This window comes from Branchiostoma lanceolatum, chromosome 4, assembly GCF_035083965.1.
Source record: "Branchiostoma lanceolatum isolate klBraLanc5 chromosome 4, klBraLanc5.hap2, whole genome shotgun sequence".
NCBI lineage: Eukaryota > Metazoa > Chordata > Leptocardii > Amphioxiformes > Branchiostomatidae > Branchiostoma > Branchiostoma lanceolatum.
Genome location: NC_089725.1, coordinates 21,193,543 through 21,215,102, shown reverse-complemented (window position 1 = coordinate 21,215,102; position 21,560 = coordinate 21,193,543). Strand labels below are relative to the sequence as shown.

Here is a 21,560-nt window from a genome sequence, read left to right as displayed (position 1 = left end):
ATAAAAACCAACATAAAGAGGAGGGGATTTTATCATCTCATATACTGTGTGAAACAAGAAAAATCACACAGAACTGTTACACTGCTCTGTCCCTACTGAAGAACAAATGGCACAAACAATGGATGTCAAGTATCAGGTTTACTTCCTTCACGATGTAATATACATAACCATAAAAGATGTGACAATAGGCCACATCAACATGCATGTACTCTCCAATGTTTCCTGGGTCATGACTAATCACAGTACATCTATAACACAAGACATGTATGCTGCAATACAGAGATTAACAAGCAGAGTTATCAATATCAGTATCATATATATTATGACATATAATTTTCTTATTCTTAATCTCTTAATCACATACAACGTTTTACAGTACTTCCACACCACATCCAACAATCATGACAAAATATACAAACTTGTTGCTGAGTGTAAGATGTCTACACTTCATGTCTTTATACTCAAAATAAAGGACAAAAGCTTAAATAGATCAAAGTCCAAACAGATATGATATTCAGGAGTACTTTGTCTCTAACACGGGTACAGCGGTATATTACATTCTATAACTGCATTTCAAAACAACAATATCACCAAAGCACACAATAGCTGGTACACCACAATTCAATTACTACATCCATAAAACATTACATGTCTTTTGAAGGCTTGACACTGACAGTTCATTATGAGTAAGTGGACAAACAATGCAAGTTTAGCAATGCTGCAAAGATCACTTAAACCAAAACTGTCATTACAGTGTTACCATTATAGGGTATGGCAGCAAAATCAAGCACCGCAACTCTGTGAGGTGGTGTGAGACAGACAATTCAGTCCCATCAAACCACCCTCTTTTAAGGACTTTAGCTCTAGACAGTGAAGAACTGTGTGGCAGCAGATGACTGGACCTCTAGCTGTCCCATCTTGTACTGCAGCCGCTGCAGACACTTCAACAGTGCCTTGTTCAGCTCTCTTGCCTCTGGAGTGATTGGATCTGGAGGGGGGCAGTTCTGAAACACAGAATCACTTGTGAGAATGTGCATGACACATTTCCCGGATGGGATGATACTCTGTACCCTCCTTCATACATCAAATATTATGACCTTATCATAGTTTCAATAACAATATTAATGTCACTTATATTGTCACACACCGCACACCAGTGGAAGGGAGTACCAGTAGTCACCTGTATCTCCTGTATCCTATGCCGTAGTCCTGCAGACAGGGAACCTTCATGTATGTAGAGTATGGTGACCAGCATGGGGTACAGCTGCACCAGCAGGGAAGAGTTGACCTCCTGTAACCCCTCCAGTAGACTCAGCAGGTGCAGGTTCACCATCTCACCATGGGACTTGGAGTAGGAGGCAATCTGGGAAGAAAAGGACACCAGTGATGATGTATGAAGTGACAATTCCTCACAACTGTCTTCTGATAGGACGAAGGCCATAGAAAAGCCATATTGCACTACCTCTAGCTACTTGAAAAAGCATCATGCTTCACCTCAGTTGAGGATGACTGCTTTACCTTTGCATTAGGATGATGGACTCAAATCATGCTTCTCCACTTAGGCAGAAAGGTCCTTGCTTATTGTGGCATCATAATATATTCCCATTTCTAGAATTGACTTGCTACATATAAAAGTATTAGGTTTATCTTTATTCTTTTGAAAAAATGAAAGAAACATCAGGAATATGATCATATAGCAGATATTTCTTGATCTAGTTTAACCATCACAGACTGTAAGTCTGCACTGTGTGTAAAGTTAGGCCCTTCCCTTATGTTACCTGTATGAAGGTAGGAGCGACTTTCATCCAGAATTCCATGACAGCCAGACAGGTGGTCCTGTACATGTCCCCATGGCTGGTGTTGAACACTGCCACCTGCTCACAGTAGATAGTCCACAGCTGGCACAGGATAAAAACCTGCAAGCACAACATACAAGAGAATGAACCAAGCATGATGGAGGTGTTTTCATATTCACCTGGATGAGTTTCATAAAAATCAAGTGATATTAAAAGTCAGAACAACGTTCGTTATGACATGAAAACATAACACTAGTTCTTTCATTGTCCTTGTTAACAACCAGTCCAGGAAAGTTTCCCCTAAAGTAGACAAGACCAATGACATGAGTTAAGCTGGTGTATCCTGAAAAGCTGCTGCCCACCTGTGCCAGAGATGACATCTGGTAGACGCTGGCCTTGGTGTGCTCGGGGTAGCTGTCCAGGACCACCAGGGCCAGGTCGGCTATCTGCAGACTGGTGTCCAGGGGGAGGGGGTGGCAGGGCACGTCCGAGGAGGGGCACATGGCCATGTGGTTGAGCGAGCCCAGGATGATCCAGGACAGGAGGCGCAGGTGAGCCACACACTCAAACATCTCCCTCAGGCCCTGCTGGGGGTTGATGCCGGGGTAGGCCAGCCATGGCAGGAAGCGAGTCATGGCACGTTGGTTGTTCAGGGTGAACTCTATAGCCAGCAGCTGGGCAATGCCTGTTTTTACCTGTGATGGCCAAGTAGTCAAATTCAGAAAAACACAAACCACATGTTTCTGCAATGACTGCACCTTAAACTTGACTAAAACATATTCTATTTGTGGTCATTAGCAAGAAAAGGTCCACAGTAGTGACGTGAAGACTAGCAAAATCTCTCAATACCCATTCCTGGTCCTTGATATATAATTTCATCCTTCCTTTGTGTAAATTATGTGATTCTGAAGGTTGTATCTTCCTGCACCTACCTGGCTGCCAAGTGTGTCCTCACTCAAATTCTGCAGTTTCAAGACTGCCCTCAGTTTACTTATGGTGTGCATGCTGGTCAGGAACTCCACACAGTCAAACATGTGCTGGTGCAGACATTCAACAGCACCTGCATGGTACAAGGCAAATCATATGGTAAACAGGTATTCATCATGGGTTTGCAGTACAGGGCTTCAGCTGGGCTCTTAATGTTGTAGAATCACACCTGCAGCACTTTTCATACAATAAGGCAAAAGCAGCAACTTTTAATATTATTTTAAACAAGCCTAGGAACTTCTCGGTAATTGTCAAATGAAATATGCAATTCTGCTTATCGAGAAGAGAAAGGTGACCAGATGTGCTAGGCTAAAAAATAGGAGAGTTCAAATAGAGTAAAAGATTGCATAATGGTTACACTTCAAACCATCTTTAGACACATGATATGAAATATGTAATGTGTAAAACTAAGAGATAGAGTGTCACCTGTCTGTCCATGACAGATAGGGTGGGCCTGCTGCTGGGCCAGGGGACAGGGCATGTAGATCCTGGTGCCAGAGTCAAAGCAGACAAACTGCACCAGCAGCAGCAGGTTGTTGTCAGACAGGGTGGACCGATGCTTCACCGCCTGGACAAGCTCCATCACCAGAGCACGGGACAGGTGCACCTGGGGACAACAGCTTGTCAATTAATCAAGCAGATTGCTGCTTATATAACCAGCCTTCCAAGATAATTTCAAGGGAACCCTGTAGGAAGGGAGTGAGTAGCAAGTGTGTAAAAAAGTAGAGCTACACTACAAAGTTGTCCTGTGGTGTTGCTAGGTAGGGCTGTACTCTGACACACCTTCTCCCTGTCTCTAGGGAAGATGAGGTTGCTCTGCACACATATGTCCACCACCTGCTGCAGCTGCACCTGACAGCTGCGCATGCAGAAGACCAGGAACTTGGAGAAGGGCTCCAGCAGCCCGCGGATGGCAGCAGGTGTGGGTGTCTTCAGCAGCAGCAGCATGACCTGCAGGGTCGCAGCACTGTCCTGACCTGGTGGGAACAGCTTGGGCAGCTCACTGAAGAACAGCTGGAACTATGGGAGAAACAACAGCACAGCACCTTTTTATTATACCTGTTTAGTCCTAGCTTAACGCCACCATGACAAGTGCTATATGTAAGAAAATACAACCTTCCTGACTGTGTAGCGGTAGAAAGAAGGCAGGAAAAAATACAAATGTTATATGAAAAAAGTCGCTACCACTAACTTCCTCATTCCTCAATTTCTCATATTTGGTTGCAACTGAATTCTATAAAAGACCTGATAAACTTTTGAATACTCGTACATTTGCACATAATGGGACATACTGCTGGCATGGGCTGACTGTATCTGAATAACAGACATAAACATTGAGGTATATACAGAGAAGCAGATATATCTGTAGGTAGGAATACTGCAGCATACCTGTGCAATGACAGGTGCCCACTGTGCTGAGGGGTCCTGAGGCATGCTGTCCATGTACAAGGCCAGGTTTGTCAGGATCACCAGAAGGCTCTGTTGGCTCATTGTCTTCTCACTGTTCACACCTTCCAGTAAGAACTAGCATGAGGGGGTGAAAAAAATGCATCAAGGGCTTAAATGACATATCATATTTCTGGCGATTCATAAAGAGACCCTGATTAAATGGATTGAACAAGGTTTAGATTAAGCAAGATTCTAAAAAAAAGTGCAAATGATGTTTCAAATCTTAAGTACTTTTGCATTGTCCATGACGTTGAAGACCTAATGGACACAATTTTGGAAAAAACAAAATGAGAGGGAGGAGAAGAACACTAGAAGATGAAGATGCCCTGTTTTACCTGCAGAGCTTTAAGCGTGTCCACCTGTGAACAGTTGGTTAGTGCCTGGGCGATGGTCTTCCAGAACTGGAGAGGTTTGTCCACCTGTGCCTGGAACAGCTGCAGCAAGATTCCATTGGGAGCCAGCTGATGGAGGGCACAGCGTACGAACTGCAGGGCAACACTCGTACAGCTGCCAGGTACTGACACAGTGCTGTTGGCCTGGGGAGGGACGACACGTTTTAAAGTTCCATTAACCTTTAGCACTCTGTGAGAGCCTTAGTCTCAGAGCACAAAATATTATCTGTCCAAAGAATTTTTAGCAATGCATATATTAGCATTAGGGTCATGACATTTCCAACCTTTACAATAGCATGAAAAGATGGAAATTTTTGGAAGAAGTTGTTTTTTTGATGTAACAGGGTCATAAGGCTGCTTTTCTGTACAAACCGCTCAGCTCGAGTCCTTACATACAAAACACCCACCAGCCAGGGGACAGGAGGGTTTGCTGCTATGGTGACAGCAGTCTGTAGAATTTCCTTCAGGTATGGAACAGCCAGGGTGGCATGGTTGTGGAGGAAGGTAGATAGCACCACAATGCCCAGCCCAATGGTCTCATTGTCATAGCTCTCCAACTCAACTCCACAGTCTGAACATCTGTGCATAGTGTTGTGATGAGGAAAAATGGTCAGTACTACAAGGCAAACTCCTGAAACTATTTCCTATGATAAGGAGCTTGAATTTCTGCCTGATTTAAATATTGTTCACCCTGTATGTAATAAAGTTTTAGTTGATAAGGAAACTCCAAAGCTGACCTGGTGACCATGATGTCCTCCTCATGAATGCTGGGCTGTGTGACAGTGCTGAAGCGGCTGCCGGTGGACTGGCTGCTGGACTTGTGGGACACTTTACTGCCAACACTCTGCTTGCTTCCCCTGCTCCCTATACTTGCCTGCAGTACATATTAGGCAATCTTGCATCAATGTTACAAGGAAAATGGACCATAGAAAAATATATGAGAAAAGACTTGGCTGAAAATAACCCAATCTAAATTTGAAGGAATAGTCCTGACCTTGGTGCTGATACTGCTGCTGCTGGTCTTGCTTGTAGCATTCGAGCGGGTACTTTTAGTGCTTTTCGTACTTCGTGTGCTGGACCAGGTTGCCTTCTTCTTCACCCTGGATGCATGGGGAGCCAGACTGGATTCTGCTGGGTGAGATTCTGTCAGAGACCCTTCAAATGACCTTTGACGCTTGGCGCGCCAAAGCAGCTTACGTCTTGTCATTGGGCTTTTTGATGTTAGCTTCTCCTTCTCATCATCTAAGGTACACTTTGAATCATCTTCTATCTGAACTGCTTGGGTACGTCTAAGTAGCGGATGGTTTCTGTCAACCCCCGTGGCTCCTGTCTCAAGGTCCTCATCCGCTGCCTGCAGATCTTCCAAGGTCACTTTGTAGAGGTCACTGGTGACTGAAGCTGCATGGAACAGACTTGACTTTGTGTCGGTTTCGAGGAGGATGTCATCAGGTGATGCCATGTCATCAATGTCTTCTTCCTCCGTGATAGCCATGTAGGCCAGGTCTGGGTGGGAATACAGCAGACAAAACATGATGCTGCAAGCCAGGTATGTGATGTGCAGTTTCTAAAGAGGAAGTTATGAATCATGTTAGTTAAATAGGTAAATAAACCTGATGGCTGAATCTGTACCTGTCTCCAGGTTGTGCTGTTCAGAGCAGGAGTGAGCAGCTGAGGCCTTGAGGTCCCCTGGCTGACAGCGGTGGTGCTGTGCCTGGAGTGTGTTCAGGGTGATCTGGACCAGATGCTTCACTAAACCGCTCAACGTTTCATCCTGCAGTGGGTACTGAGGGGACACACAAAGCATCAACCATGTCGGCTAATGAAGCTAGCTTGTAAAGACTTTGATAATTATAGCACTATGACATGACTGCCAAAGCAATGGCTACTAAAATAGTACTTTTCTACTATTCTACTAAATCAATGTGATATTGATCACATGTACTATAAACTTTCAGACACTTTACTACATTGCTTCTGAAACCTTTCCAATTGCTGACAGGTGTTATATTAGGGATATATCATTACAAAACCCTGTTTGGCAGGCGAATGAAGAACTTCATAACCACATCCACTTCAGTATGCATGTTCAGTCTTTTGGAAACTGGAAAGTCTCAAGAACATGACAACGGACAACACCTTGTAGATGATAATGAAGACTGCCATGAGCCAGTTCTTCCTGTCCAGTGTGTCCAGGGCCCAGAGGCTGTAGGTTGGACGTGGTGGGTTTCCTGGCCCCTGGGTAGTAACTGCTGGGTAGTACTGCAGGACACGACCCATCAACAGGACCACCTGCTTCCCTACATCGACAAACATGGAACAGCAGGCAGGTTATTCTACAATACATATGTAATGTTTCATATATTCACGTACATGTAGTTAGGAATGTAAGAAACACAGTTATTCTTTTGCCAGCTTGTTACGTCTCTTAAAAAGATGTTTTGAAGTCATATATATGGGTTTGTGACTGCCCAAGATTAATGGCTTTGTGTGTATTGTGCAAACTTTTACCAAGCACAAAATAACAACGTGTGATTGTCCTCACCAAGTTTTACATTCCTGTCCAAACACTCTGGCATGTGGATGAGCAGGGAGCGGAAGATGGGAGAAGAGCGCATCTGTGCAGGTGTCAGGACGAAGCGCTTCTCCTGCTGGTGGTAACCTACCAGCAGGTGCAGGTAGCGGATGAAGGTGTTCAGGGCCTTACCACTGGCCATGTCATCTTTGTTACTGTCATACTTCAGGTTTGTCATAAACTGGAAAATGACAGTAAATATCAGGACTGTCAGAAGTTACACAAAAGGTTACCATGCACAAATTATGCAGATGAAGTGTAATCATTGAGTCAACCTTCTCCCTGCTACCTAACTCTGTAGCCAATATAGAATTGGGTGCCAAATGGCTACTTCAGTGTGCTAAAGGTTACTAGCTATCTTACTAACATCTATCTATCATGAAGACTTATCAATCCACCGATTCTTTGGTCACTGGCTCTCAATCTGTGCTGATTAGTCGGTTGTATCAAATCAATAAAAGGCTTTGCATGTACCAGCAACACAGCGAGATAGAATAGAACATACCTGGTGGTATTCATGGAGACTGTGACATTATCAACCCTTACCCTCATCATGACAGAGACGATGGAGAACACAGTCTCCTTGTCCAAGTCACTGTAGTCTTCTCCGTCCTCAGCACTCTTACTGAAACTCTGGAAGTCAAACAGCATCTGTTCTGCCAGGTACCCCAGGTCCAGCCGCAGTGTTGCTCCGTGCTCCATCTCATGCCGACTGAAGGTCCCCACAAAACCTGCAGGTCATAAATCACACGCTAGAGGATAGCTGTCCTTTATCTGTGGCATCAACAGACCATGGAAATAGAACACTGTGACATGTCACCACAGATTTTTTTTGACATTGAGAAATAGGAATAATCTTTTAACACATACACATGAGTCTCAAAAAAGTATGTGACCATAGCAAAACTTCTACATCTAACTTCTTTTATGGCCCTCTTCTTTCTAAGGTAATTTCAGCAAGTTCCATGCAAGATTATCACTTAATGGCATTTATATGCCCTACAAGAGAACTTTAAGTCCTGACTGAGTTTGACAGTTATCAACAACCTACCAGATGGTGTTCTGTTCCTTCTCTTGGTCATACAAGAGGGCTGAGGGGATTGGTTGACTGAAAAGCTCAGTTGCAGTGACCGTATGTTGTGATGCCGCATGCGGGCAAAGTGTGCTTTCTTCATCCTCAGGGTGAAGGCATCGCTCATGTTGAACATATTGTGTTGAGCACAGGAAAGACCTGTTGTGGTGGGCATAAATCAACAAAAGAGATACGTAATATACACTGAGGGACAAAAGTTAACAAGAAAACTAAAGCCATTCAATCCAAAGCAAAGATTGTGGTAATTATTTCTCCCATTCATACACATACTACAAAATAAACAGAGAATCTCCATCTAACCTTGGTATTTAAGATGTCAAATTCATGAAGATATAATGTCCTTTTACCTTCTTTTGATTTTCAAACATGTATATCATGAATATATGTGTAGAGGTGAGATGCATAGTAGAAGTATAGAATGGAAATTTGAACAACTAGTTGCAAGCAAATGTGTCCTCCAACAGAAGAACTCACTCATGGGGAAGAAGAAGTCCTGACTGCTCATGTCGGTCTGTGACTCGATGGACAGGATGTCAAACCTGTTGACGAAGAACTCCCAGTACAGAACCCCCACCTTGGGGATCAGCTGGTGCAGCAGGTACAGGTAGTGGAGGATGAGGGGTCGGTCGTTCACTACAAGGTCAAACTGGGTCTCCAGACAGGAGCACAAGAACTGGAATAGACAGTGGGAGGGCCACCTTTATCAGTATAAATGTAAGGGCATCATACACTATCTAATCTTCATTGAGATCTCTTCTGAACTGGCAAGGATATTACTTCAAAGAATATAATCTATATCATAAATATACAATATACATTGTATAATAATGTCACACAAACTATCATTGACAAACATCATGACAAATATTGTGCAGTATTTGTATTGCCAAAGATAGTTACTCAAGCAACTGGACAAAATTTTGAAACATTCCATTTTATCCAGTTAATTTAATTGCTTGAGTAACTATTTTTGGCGTATCTTATCACCTGGATGTCTAACCTTAATCAAAGTATTTGTTTTGTTGTGATCATAAAATACTGAACATTATAGAGCAAAGAAAAAAATCAAAGCCCTGGGCCTTGTAGAGAAACAATACCAATCAACACCCTTCAGTAGGACTGGTGGAGTAAATTGTACTATGTTTGTTACCTTGACCACCTTCTGGTCCATGTCCTCCAGACTGGTTCTGGTGCGCTCGTAGACGGCCGGACACACGTCCTCCAAGTGTGACACCAGGTGGATAAAGGCTTGGCTCAGGACAACCTTCAGCAGAAGGTTCCCAGAACACTGCTTGATGTCCAGGAAACTGGCCAGAACTGCCACTTTCTCAACTGAGAAAACACAGAGGTAGGGCGAAACCATGGAAGTCAGATAGATATTACACTGTTGATCCTGTAAAGGGAAAGGTAAGCTATTGAGACCTGTGTGAAAAGCTTTGCACCTTTAGAATTACAAGACCTACTGACACTGATAACTGAAAACTTGTGTTATCTTGATTGACATTGGAAGTATTATGTGGTGCTCAGGTTACAATAAAGCTTTCACTTTGTATTCAGTTTATCATTTGGATAGGAGAGCAGTGACATGCCACACTAGGCAACACTGTCCCAAAGTTACAGGTAACATTTGCAAACAGAATTTGGATACTCTTTTTAGCTTTCATTACCTGCCCTAAACCGCAGGGTCCACTCTGTAGACTGGAACCAAGACTGCACAAGTTTCCAGAAGATGTCGGCTCCCTCTGGCAGAGTTATGCAGAACTGTAATAATTTCACACAAGCCCTGGCCATTTGGCCATCCCTTGACTGCAGTAGCTCCCACAGTCTGAAAGGTAAACCATATATTTGACACTATTGTCTTCACAGGTTGCAACAAAGTGGTAGTTAAGTGTAAAAACTTTACTAGGTCTTTCATTCTTTTACATTCTGATACCTTAAATCAATTGCAAGAGATACTTTGTTATTGTAAAAGAAGGTACTCTACTTTCCTAAAATGAGATTTAAAAGACTTTCATAAAATTACTACAAACATAACAATAGACAAGATAATCATAAGACTCGTCACCTGGGCATGAGGAGATCCTTTTGAAGATGTTGGAAAAACGGCAGACTGAGAGTAACCACCCTGGCCAGGCAGTCATTGTTCAGACAGAGGCGGTGCAGGCAGCTCAAGATGTACTGTACGATGCAGGGCTCATCATGTTTTCCAAGTTCCTACAGTAATACAGTGATGACAACATCATGAACAAGGTTGGAGAAAAGAGTCACCAGCTATTTCTGAATTGCACGAAGAGAGGTACATCCTCCCTAAAATTACAGATCTTTACAGAAAAGTGTGATAGGTTTACCACCCCCTATTTTCACGATCAGACATCTAGCAACTTCTTACTGACTACAACAATATTTCCACTAGCTAAAGTTAATCTCCAGTGTGTGAATAGTACATCTTGTACTTTATAAGATTAGACTAATTTATATGTTTCTTGGTGTAGCAATATAACTCATCAGCAGGTCCTGTCCACTCTTACATGCAGCAGGGCGTACATCAGCTGTACATCAGGTGGGAACCTCTTCACATGCACCACTTGGTCAGGCAAGGTCACTACCCAGATGTCTGCCTCTTCAAGGTCACGGTTGGGTGGCAACTGTTCCGTGACATCGTCTCCCTTCTCCTCATCTTGTTTTTCAGTCTCTTCTTCTATGGATGTTGGCCTGCAGAATGAACAGTATCTGTTTTTTTTGTAAAGCTTGCATGGTGGCTTGATAACTAGCTATATATAATATATATATATATATATATATATAATAATGTAAGGGCTAAAACAGTATCAAGTCCAAGTACCCCCAGGTAATGACATTTGTGATAATTTATATATTTGTACCATGGAATGCAACATGAACCTGTTTACAAAGAAAGCTTAAGAGTTAGTATATTCTTGATCTCCTAACTCAGAGACCAAGTGAAATCTGCCTGATCACTACATGTGTTACCTTATGGGTCCTCCTTCGGCGTATTCAAATGGCTGTGTCAGTGCATCTGTATCCCTGTCTACTGAGCCCATCCTCCAGGTGGTAGAGCTAGACATTCTCACAGTAGTTGTCAGGCATTTTTCCGGGTCATCACAGTGCTAGAATGAAACAGAAGTCTTCTTAACACTTCATAACACTTATGAACAGGTGAAACATTTCCCAATGTAACATTACTTTTAATGATATGCTGGGCATCTTATCTACTGTTGTGGTCAAAAGTACCAAAAAAAATCTATAGAAGCCTGGACCAGTAAATATATCTTACCTCTAGCTTTATCTCTTGTTTTGGGTTGACGGCTGTCAGGACATCTTCAGCCAGCAGGAACCACAGGGCCATGTACTCACAGGTCACACACTCGCCCTCCTGGCTGCCATGGTGACAGGGTTCCATGGTAACCATCATTGTGATGAATAGGTGGAGGATGTCACAGGAGCTGGGGTGGTCCGGCTTATGAAGAAAGTGAACCTCCTGGATTCCCATCTACAGCAATGCCATCAATCAAGAACATGCAAAAAATCTTTTATATTCACATGTGTACGCCAAATCACTATGCATTCCATCCATCAAAGAGGAAATAAAGAGTAAAGGTCAACAATCAAATAACAGGCTACACTTCTATGGTGCTGCACAAGCATCCGCCTCTAATGATTGGCTAGACTTTCATGGTGAACACACATCCACTACACCACTACTTCTTATGACAGGCTACACTTCCATGGTGCTGAACACACATCCATCTGTAATGACAGGCTACACTTCCATGGTGCTGAAACGCATTCATCTCTAATGACAGGCTACACTTCCATGGTGCTGAACACACATCCATTACACCACTACTTCTTATGACCAGCTACAATTCCATGGTGCTGAACACACATCCAACTCACCACTACTTCTTATGACAGGCTACCCTTCCATGGTGCTGAACACACATCCACCTCAACAAAACTTCTCATAGCAGGCTACCCTTCCATGGTGCTGAACACACATCCACCTTTAATGATAGTGTATACTTCCATGGTGCTGAACACACATCCACTACACCACTACCTCTTATGACAGGCTACACTTCCATGGCGCTGAACACACCTTTCAGTGTGTAGGGGCGGTGCCCATCTTCATGGTGTTAAACACCAGCTGCTCATTTCAAACATCAGTAAAACTTACAAACCTGTTTTAACAGTAGGTCCAACATGACATTGAGACATCGTATGCTCCTCTGATGCTCTGTCAGTTCTTGCTTCACTGCTGGTTCAGCCTCTGCATGCCCCTGATCCTGTGGCTCAGGAGAACCCTCCTGTCTGTCACACTGGGGGTGAGACTCCTTCTTGGGTGGCATGGACGTAGATTTCTTTGACCCTTTCTTGGGTGGCATGGATGTAGATTTCTTTGACCCTTTCTGAGGAGCAGCTCCTTTCCCTGACTCGTTCCTTGGATGGGGGGAAGCTGCTTTACCAAACTCTTTGAACTGAAAACCATCTCCTTTTTTTGACTTTTGCTTGGTCCAAGAAGTGGTTCCCTTCCCAACCTCTTCCTTGGGCTGTGGTGAGGCTGTTTTCTGTGGCTCTTTGTCAGGTTGTTTGGAGGATGTCTTGCTTGACTCATCCTTGGGTTGTGGAACGTCTTCTTTCCCAGCATTGTTGTTAATTTCTTTAGAGAAAGTAATGGTAAATCAGTAAGTTTCCTTTCAGTTACTGTAAACATTTTCTGCCAATACAGCAGTAAGCTGTAAAGCTGATGAATTGTCAAAAATCTTATGACATCGCTTCTAAGCTGTGTTGTATCTGTTCTGATTGAAATGTGTTTACAATTTATTTGTCAGTTCCATGAATGAAGACAGTAGGAAAGGTTGTCGTAGCCATGAGCCCACCCATACACTATAAATACCCCATGTGAAAGGCAGTATGTAGTTGACACTCACTACAATTGTCAATCTCTATTTGCTTTATCATTTGGAGTACAGGCATGTCCTCTTTTATTTTATTATCAAAGGTGCTACTCCAAGCCCCTCTGTAGAATTAAACAAATGCTTACAATGCTGCCATACCTGCTATGCCATGTCCTAACCCTTTGAAGTTACATAGTCCCAAACATAAACCACTGGGGATTTCAACTGTATTGCACAAGTACATCATTCATTACTCTATCTTGTTTAGGGATGACACAAGCATGTACTGATGGCCTACAGACTTACTACTGGTCCTGGGACTGTTGATAAGACAGCAGGCTCCATCCAGAAACTTCCCAATAAGCAGTCGAACCGGAATCACTATGTCAAACTTGGACAAGAGCTGAGGGACAGGAATATAGCAAAAGATGTCACATGTAGAACTGTTAAGTGAGAGGACCATACAAAGCACTGAGTGTAGAGGGACCAAGGGTTCATCTGGGAACCCTTCAAGACAAGTTTGAGATGGATAATGTAACAGTAGTGACTTACCTGGAGCCAGATGAGTCCCTGTTCTATCACATCCAAGGTGGCATTTACAAACATGCGACCAACAAAGGCAAACATCTTCTCAATGGAGAAAGGCAAGGTCCCCATGTAGATGTCAAACAGCTTACTGTAATCAAAATGGAAAATCAAAGCACTAAGTTAATATCAGATGAAGTTAGATTTAACTGAGAACCCTACAACATTGACAAAATCTTTCAAATTGTGTCTGACATTATAGAATGATGTAAACTAAAAATCTGCACTACATTTCCCTTACCACAGCATGACGTTGAGCTCCTTCAGATCATCATCCTCTACCTCTGTCAGTATGGCTTCAAACCAGTAGGGCATCACAGAGTCCCACACCTGGCAATAAGGAGAAAAAACGCTGTTTTTTTAAAGTGGTCTTTTTGAAGTTGTACCGACAATTATACTTAGTCTATTGGCTCAACATGTTCAAATTTCCCTGCAGTCTACAATGAGCCTTGCTTTTCATCACTAGACTTCTCTGTCAATATGAGTAGCTATCAGAGTATGCAAAAGTTCAGAATATGCTCATTCATTAAGTACATAAATTGAATTCACCAATAGGATACTAAATACATATCAAAGAAAGATGTATGGACCTGGAAGGTGACCACATTGTAAGGTGTGAGGCAGAGCAGCCTATTGAGGCCTTCCTTCATTTGAGTGGTGTTACTGGGCAGGGTCTCCCTACAAAGGAAACAGGTGGAATCCAGGTTTTATAACATCAAACAAGTGGCAGCAGCCAAAGAACCAAATATGTACAACACAGGCAAGCTGTGATGTACCATTTGCTGTCATACACTGTGTAAGTTATAAACTTCACAACTTCCAGGATAATAACATAATTCAAACATACTACAGAAGCTTTACAGATATGGAGGAATATTGCAGGAATTACCTATATTATGATGTAAATGCCAGACGGTACTTAGATTAGTGAGATCAACTATAGTGACTAAAACTAGAGTGCCAACAGGGATACAACTTAGGTATCCATGATCTCTTACTTCCAACATAATGAAAGGTAACAATTGGCAGATTACAAAACAAATACAGTATGTGTCAACAGTACACATCACGTTACATACCAGCACAACAACAGATGAGGACAGCACCAACATGGAGTACTACACACAGCCCAGGGCAGAACATACACCTACATGCTGACACAGAGGCACACCAAGTACAACAGTTACATTTTGCAGTTGGATTGTTCTTAACATGTATATTCATGCAAAGACACACGACCGCATATACCACAGGTATGTAGCACAACAGCACGGACATACAGTATTTAAAACATTTTAAAACATGTACAGTAGTAGTTCAACTATGACGGGTTTACTTCATTCTGATGTGTAGTTGTAGATTTACTGAAAATCTAGTGCTGTTGGAACTTGCTGTCAAATGCTTCTGAAACAAGACAGCTTAGCTGTGACACAAAATTTGTTTTACTTTTCCCCTGCCTTTTTGTTTCAATTTAACTGTCCCATCTGATGTACTCACCAGACTCCCCCAACCCTGGCATATGCAGGTGGATGGGGGAGCAGACAGGAGATGACCATGTCCTGGAAGCTGTTCACCACTGCCTCTACCCACTTGTTCATGTACTGCAGGAGATGCAACCAACCAACATAAACATTCACATGTGTTAAAGATTTTGAGCACATTACCAGAATTGTTTTAAATCATGTGAAACAAGGTAATTTTTGCATGGATACAAGCATCCTGGTATATGTGCTTACCTCACTTTTCAGCTTCTCAATCACCAATCCAACAGTGCCTATGGAAAGATAACAGTATTTGAGTAAAAACACAAAGCAGCATCTTGTTAAAGATTTAGAACAACTCTCTACAGCCCATTGCCCTGTGTTGAAAGTAGTTTTACAGGGTCCATGTGGCTTATGAAGGTAAACAACGACAAACAACGTTGAAGAAAAGATTAGCACCCACCTTCAGGGAGGTAAGCTGTGGCATCATACCAGCTGAACACAAAGGAGATGAGGCTTCCCAGCAGCTCCTACAGAACACAACCATGACAGGACACAGTCACAAACCACAGTGTAGTTGATAGGAATGACAATGTTTTTGCTCCCACAGTTTTGGGTCTAGTAGAATCACCATGGTGATTGGAGCCTTATAATGATTAGTGCGAATCTTCAGGATAACAATATGGAAAACATATGGTGTGTCAATCAAATAACTTGGCAGTTAAGGGAAGAAGGACGCACAAAATGCAAAAATATTTGTCTTTGAAGTCAATTCTGGTGGACACAACTGTGTCACGTCTGCACAACTGTGTCACGTCTGACAGTATTCTTCAAACCTCAGATAAACAATGTCCGGTTTTTCTAAAAGTTTATGTTCGTATTTCTCTTTTGCACTGTTCAAACAGAAAAACCCTGTACCCACCACCTGTGCCTCCTGTGACGGAGGACACAGCCCCACCAGCAGCCAGCAGCCATGGCAGCTCAGCAGCATGGGGTCCCCTGTCCTCTCCTGGTCAGCCTCAGCCCCCTCCTGCTCCTGCTGGCACGGCCGGGGCGTGTACGGGTCACCCATCTCATAGCTCCGCTTGTCTGTGATGGGCTGAGCCTCCTTCAACAAGCTGGGAATGAACAGAATGTGCTCATCATAACTTGTATATCTAACATATCTAGCTTAACTTGACATGCTGGTCACAGTTGAATGTAAGTTTTGCTCATAGTGCCTTAGATGCCATGAGAGTAATACAATTTATAATGGTAGAAATGTATAATAATTCACAGCTACTTCTGCATTTTGCTATCTGGCTGATTTGTGATTTTAGCTTTCATCTAAAATGTGATATGTGTCAACTTAATTTGAAATTAAGACTGTATGAATTGCAGCATTACTTAAGAAGCCTTGAACACCTGCGCACCTGATAATGGAATCTACCAAACAGCATTGTTCTTCTCTGTCACAAGCCCAGAGGTTTGGTATGGACCTCTGCACCACATGTCCTCTCTCCACACAGCCCTGCCCGGTAAAGCAGGGGCTGCAGTACCGGACAGGCTGGTTCCCATGGTACACCGTACACTCAGGGGAGAAGCAGGTGTTGGTGGCCACAGGTGGATGTGACATGCAGTTCTAGATATGGTATGGGGGTCAATATTGTTAGTCATATTGTTCAATATGATATATTCTAACAAATCCTTAACAGATGAATGTCAGACATAGCCTTAGTCAATAGATTGGGCAACAAGACTTTTCTTTCTTTCTTTCTTAGGATGGTGAAAAGCATGATACATGAACTTAAATCTTCTATTCAAATACAAGTACAGTCTTATAACTATTAACCATAATTCACAACCGATATCTATCAGTACGAATATCAGGCAATCTGTATAGAAATGTACCTTGTTCATGCATTTCATGGTGATAAACTCTGTAACAGAAGATTACGTCAGAAAAGTTAGTTCATCAGCGTCATTTCAAATATAATTGCTAAAATACTAGTAGCTTTAGATGCCTGTGATCCAACTCCTATTTGGACGTTCCAAGAATATTTGTAATTTGTTCAAGGTCATTAATAGCAAAGGTGTAACGGAAACAGGCAACATTTTCATTGAGGCAAGAGAGCAAAACAGTGGGATGCTGCAAACCTTGTGGAGACAGCACAGGAAAGGCTGTTCTCCTAGCTTCCCTGTGGATAAAAAGACCTACAATTACACAACTGTCCTAAAAGCACATTGTAAGTCAAAAGCACTTAAATGTAAGACAACTGCTCAAATACTGCATTTTTTAAAAGTACCTTGGCATAGTCCGACTACAGAGTCCACACACATAGACCGGGGGGCCCTGTTCAGCAGCTGTAGCAGAGAAGCTGCAGCTGAACACAACCTGCAGCAGACAAGTACAAACTCAAGATGCATCTATTTTAGGTACTGAGTAAAGAATTTGTCTTTACGCTCTCGGGATCATTTTCTTTCTGAAGAATGCTGCTGTCATTTACTAACCTGACTTGCATGCTATTGGAAGAAGATCCAGTCCTTGAAAGGGAAAATTAAGCCAAGTTCATTGTTCAAAAGAGCTAGTGGAATCCCACCAGATATCAGGTTTATACAAATAGTGCATCTTGTCACGACCAGTAAAATAGTCTTTTCAGCAAGATAAACTGGAATGGGAGACCCTAGTTTTCCATTTGAAAGGATTTTGTCTGCTTCTGCATCACACCACATCATATCAGATAAAAGCAGCCAGTGTATGTGGTGCGTAAATGAGAAAGGTTGTACCTGTAGAGCAGGGCTGTGATCCTTGTTAGGGCAGTCTTTGTGCTGGCACTGGATGGGGGTCCAACCTAAACACAGAGAACAGATAACTCATACCCTTTGCTTCAGATTATTTGCATTTCACTCATATCAACATGGAAGACAAAATAAAGGTGGTGTCATAGACTGGATTGCAAATTTTTTCACGACTCACATAAATGACACAAAACTACATAGTTGACCAATCAATATGCAATGTAGAACAAGATTGAAGGAAGAACATCTGACCAGTGTAAGAGAAGGTGTAGATCTCCTCAGAGTTGGTGGGCTTGAGGTTCGGCCAGTAATGGAACAGGAGCCGAGCTGACACTGCCCGGACAGGGAGGGGGGCATACGCTATCACAGTCAGCAGGTCCTGCAGGGGCAAACACTTTTCTCAACACAATTGTACTGCACAATCCTTGTAATCTACATTTCTGAATAGAAAACATTTGAATTATGACGTTTGATATTGAATAGACAAATTGCAGAAAAAGAGAGTTTTTACCTTCCAAAGGTCAGTTTTTAGTGACATCATGCATTCAATCAGTTGGGTATAGTGGACTGTGCGAGGAAAAAAATCAAATGATGGTCAACCCAAGAGTCATGACAGTTCTGTTTTATAATGGAACAGATAATGATGTGACGTGTATGACCTTCTTTCAATGGAAGCTGAAATTAGCTGAAATCCTATCAAGTACATGCCCTGTTGCACCAGTCATGAGGTAATGGTGATGTCCGTGGTGCTGGTGATACAGACGTTCTGTCACAAAACCAAATGATATCAAAGAACAACCATACAAAACAGCAGCAATATGAGAAATAGAGTATACACATATATAAAAGTTATGTTACTCTGTCCATGGTGCTGATTATATAACAGCTTGAACTCCACACAAACCATCATCTTTCTTCATGTACTCTATGTAACATGTTCTTACTTAAAAGATGAAAGTAGCAGCTGATATAAGATAGGAGAATGCTATTTGACTTTACCTTTTTTGTGTGAGTAGAGACAAACAAACATGATGATGGCAGATAGAGAAAGTTCAGTGTAGCTTGGGCAGGCAACAGGATGCATTGGACCTGGAAAACAATCATGTGATCCTGGGTATTCTGTTTGAACAGAAGTAAGGCATGAAACACCAGCAGTGCAGTTTATAGTAGGCAGAAACATACAGAATTCTATCCAAGAACCCAGACACCCATACAGCCAATATAACTCCATCATGGGTGCCTCTTTTTACTTTTGTTATCAGCATGATATTGACCAATGTCAATTTCAGTTTCTCAAAACAAGCATTAGTGCCATGAATCTGGTAACAGTCTGTCAACGGTCTATCAAAGCCCATCAAGGGATACCTTATGGTACTGTCAAGCAGGCTTTGAAAGCACCTTATGAAAAGGCAGACTACTGTCAGTTTTACACAGGCACATGTCTTACAATGGTACTAACCCAATGTGAGTGGCAGCAGCTTGGTACAGAGAAGTGTCATGATGCCATCATGGAGACTGGCTGGGAAAGTTGTAAAAGCTGATGCCATGGCGTAAGGCAAGGTATCCAGGACCTCAGTGTCCAGGAATGGGAGCAGGCATGTCAAGGTGTGCAGTAGGGAATGTCCCAGGCCTGGGAAAGTTATAACATGGGGTCAATTGGACAAATAACTCATTTCTACAGGCTCCCAAGAGCCATTATAACAATTCTAAGAGTGGAAAATGTACTTTTGTTATGCCCGAATACACCCAAATGTGCTTTTCCTATTCTAGCAGGGAGATACTGCTCTCTGCATGCAACATCACTGTACAAATTGGAGACTAGTGATTAGCATATTTGATTCCTGGCATACAAAGCATCAATCCACTTTCATTATGGTTATGTCTGGGAAAGGAATAAAATTACATCTTACCCTGCTGCCCCTGCTGAAGTCTGGGTACAATGTCTAACAGGCTGGTCAGCTCCCCAAACAGACCCTGGTAGTCCAGGTTGGGGAAAGACGTGTTGTCCCATCCTCCAGTCTCCTGGAAGGACTCCTTTACTGGAGCATCTCGCAGTAAACTGAAAAGGTAGAAAAATGCATACATAATGTAACAAAGTACAAGCAACTAACAAGGAGCTTCCAACTACAGCATCAATGCCTATAAAAGTAGAAATAACAAACAAGATAATCAACACTTAATAATAGATTCAAGCTTTCAACCATTATGATCGGTGATTTTAAGACATAAAGAGCAAACAAGCAAACTGGTGGCAATCCCAGGGTTTACCTGAGGACTACATCCTTACCTGAGGAGAGTCTGTGAGAAGTACTTGAGTGTGTTGGAGACGTCTGTCAGGGAGGACGGAGCTGATCCAGTAAGAACTCTGGTCTTGTAATCATTCAGAAGGCGCACTTTAGCAGAGACTGAAAAAAACATGGGAACATTGCTGTATCTCAGCTAATAGAATGCAAGAGTAAAGATACTAGATTCCATGGCACTGTTTTCTATATTCAATCTGTCCATAAAATGACTGTTTATATGACATCATAATCTACAGGCTGGACCTTCTTTTTACTATTAATATCCTGTATCATGTGAATAGGTGTCATATATAATATATGATATTCTGCAATTTATCCATTCATTGATGTGACCTCTATATCTAGTATGCTGAATTTATTTTGTATTTCATCACTATTTCCCTCTCCTGACTTTGGTCACACATTATCTATAGAAAATGGATTTCATGAATGCTGATAATTATGGAGTAAAAGACAACCTATATGGCAAGCAACTTGATTGGTGTGTGACCTTTGGAGGGTCAATATGGACCTCTGATAGATAAGCAGCAATGACGCACAAGAAATGCTCACATCCTGTCCTTTCATTCCATCAATTAGTGACAGTCCACCTGGTTCCCTCTACTGATATTGCATCGTTATCACACTCATGCCCTGTATCCTAATGCATCATAAGCAGTGCATTGTAGTAACTGATGTAACATGAAGACAAGGTTTCCTCAGTTTGGCTGCTTGTGGGTGAAAACCAAGGTGCACTCTACCCATATACATATTGGGAGGATATTTTCCCTGACTGTATGACTGTCACCTCCATTTTATCATCAAGCAACAGGTCAATTTGACAGTGAGTATTTTTTGTGATATTCATAACATGGATCCAACTTATAGGGCTAGTCCAAGCTATCAGTCTAAGGTATATATTGTACAGTAAAACTCACATTGATCACAACGAGTGGACATCCTTATTTTTCCACCCCCAACAGCAGGACAGCATCAAATGGGAGACAAATATTCCTCCTCCTCTTCTTCCTCTCAGCACTTAGTTGCCCCAAATTTTAAGTGCCTGGTGAAAACCTCCGAGATATTCTACATGGCTATAGAAAATATACCGTTACATCTCATAGAAACATGATGACGAAAGTTAGACACAAATCTGACTTACATGTAATGTGTAATTGATGTTGTCAATAAAAAACGGCACTCCACAATTCTAGCGTGGGCAGTCG

At 42.3% G+C, this 21,560-nt stretch overlaps 1 protein-coding gene across 2 annotated transcripts; it reads right to left on the bottom strand.

Moving 5' to 3' along the window:
* Nucleotides 1-125: 125 nt before the first annotated feature.
* LOC136433286 (protein unc-79 homolog) lies at nucleotides 126-21,476 on the bottom strand. Of its 2 annotated transcripts, none has more exons than XM_066425330.1 (45): nucleotides 21,273-21,476; nucleotides 20,340-20,457; nucleotides 19,963-20,111; nucleotides 19,512-19,682; nucleotides 19,052-19,141; nucleotides 18,564-18,619; nucleotides 18,305-18,431; nucleotides 18,041-18,105; nucleotides 17,560-17,648; nucleotides 17,411-17,451; nucleotides 17,165-17,193; nucleotides 16,687-16,895; nucleotides 16,197-16,392; nucleotides 15,738-15,804; nucleotides 15,530-15,567; nucleotides 15,291-15,394; nucleotides 14,384-14,471; nucleotides 14,035-14,123; nucleotides 13,761-13,884; nucleotides 13,515-13,611; nucleotides 12,492-12,970; nucleotides 11,585-11,800; nucleotides 11,281-11,417; nucleotides 10,818-11,001; nucleotides 10,355-10,503; nucleotides 9,957-10,114; nucleotides 9,440-9,621; nucleotides 8,764-8,962; nucleotides 8,248-8,427; nucleotides 7,743-7,927; nucleotides 7,167-7,377; nucleotides 6,761-6,921; nucleotides 6,254-6,407; nucleotides 5,619-6,127; nucleotides 5,362-5,498; nucleotides 5,032-5,203; nucleotides 4,568-4,768; nucleotides 4,173-4,307; nucleotides 3,567-3,803; nucleotides 3,210-3,390; nucleotides 2,729-2,856; nucleotides 2,159-2,491; nucleotides 1,779-1,916; nucleotides 1,181-1,363; nucleotides 126-1,004 (listed from the first exon to the last, which is right to left on the bottom strand). In XM_066425330.1, exons 1-45 carry the CDS (start codon nucleotides 21,292-21,294, stop codon nucleotides 864-866), a joined length of 7,059 nt encoding a protein of 2,352 aa, XP_066281427.1. In that variant the 5' UTR covers nucleotides 21,295-21,476; the 3' UTR covers nucleotides 126-863. The 2 variants fall into 2 exon arrangements, with proteins under 2 accessions (XP_066281427.1, XP_066281428.1); XM_066425331.1 differs by having other exon boundaries at nucleotides 13,518-13,611.
* Between the last annotated feature and the right edge of the window lie 84 nt (nucleotides 21,477-21,560).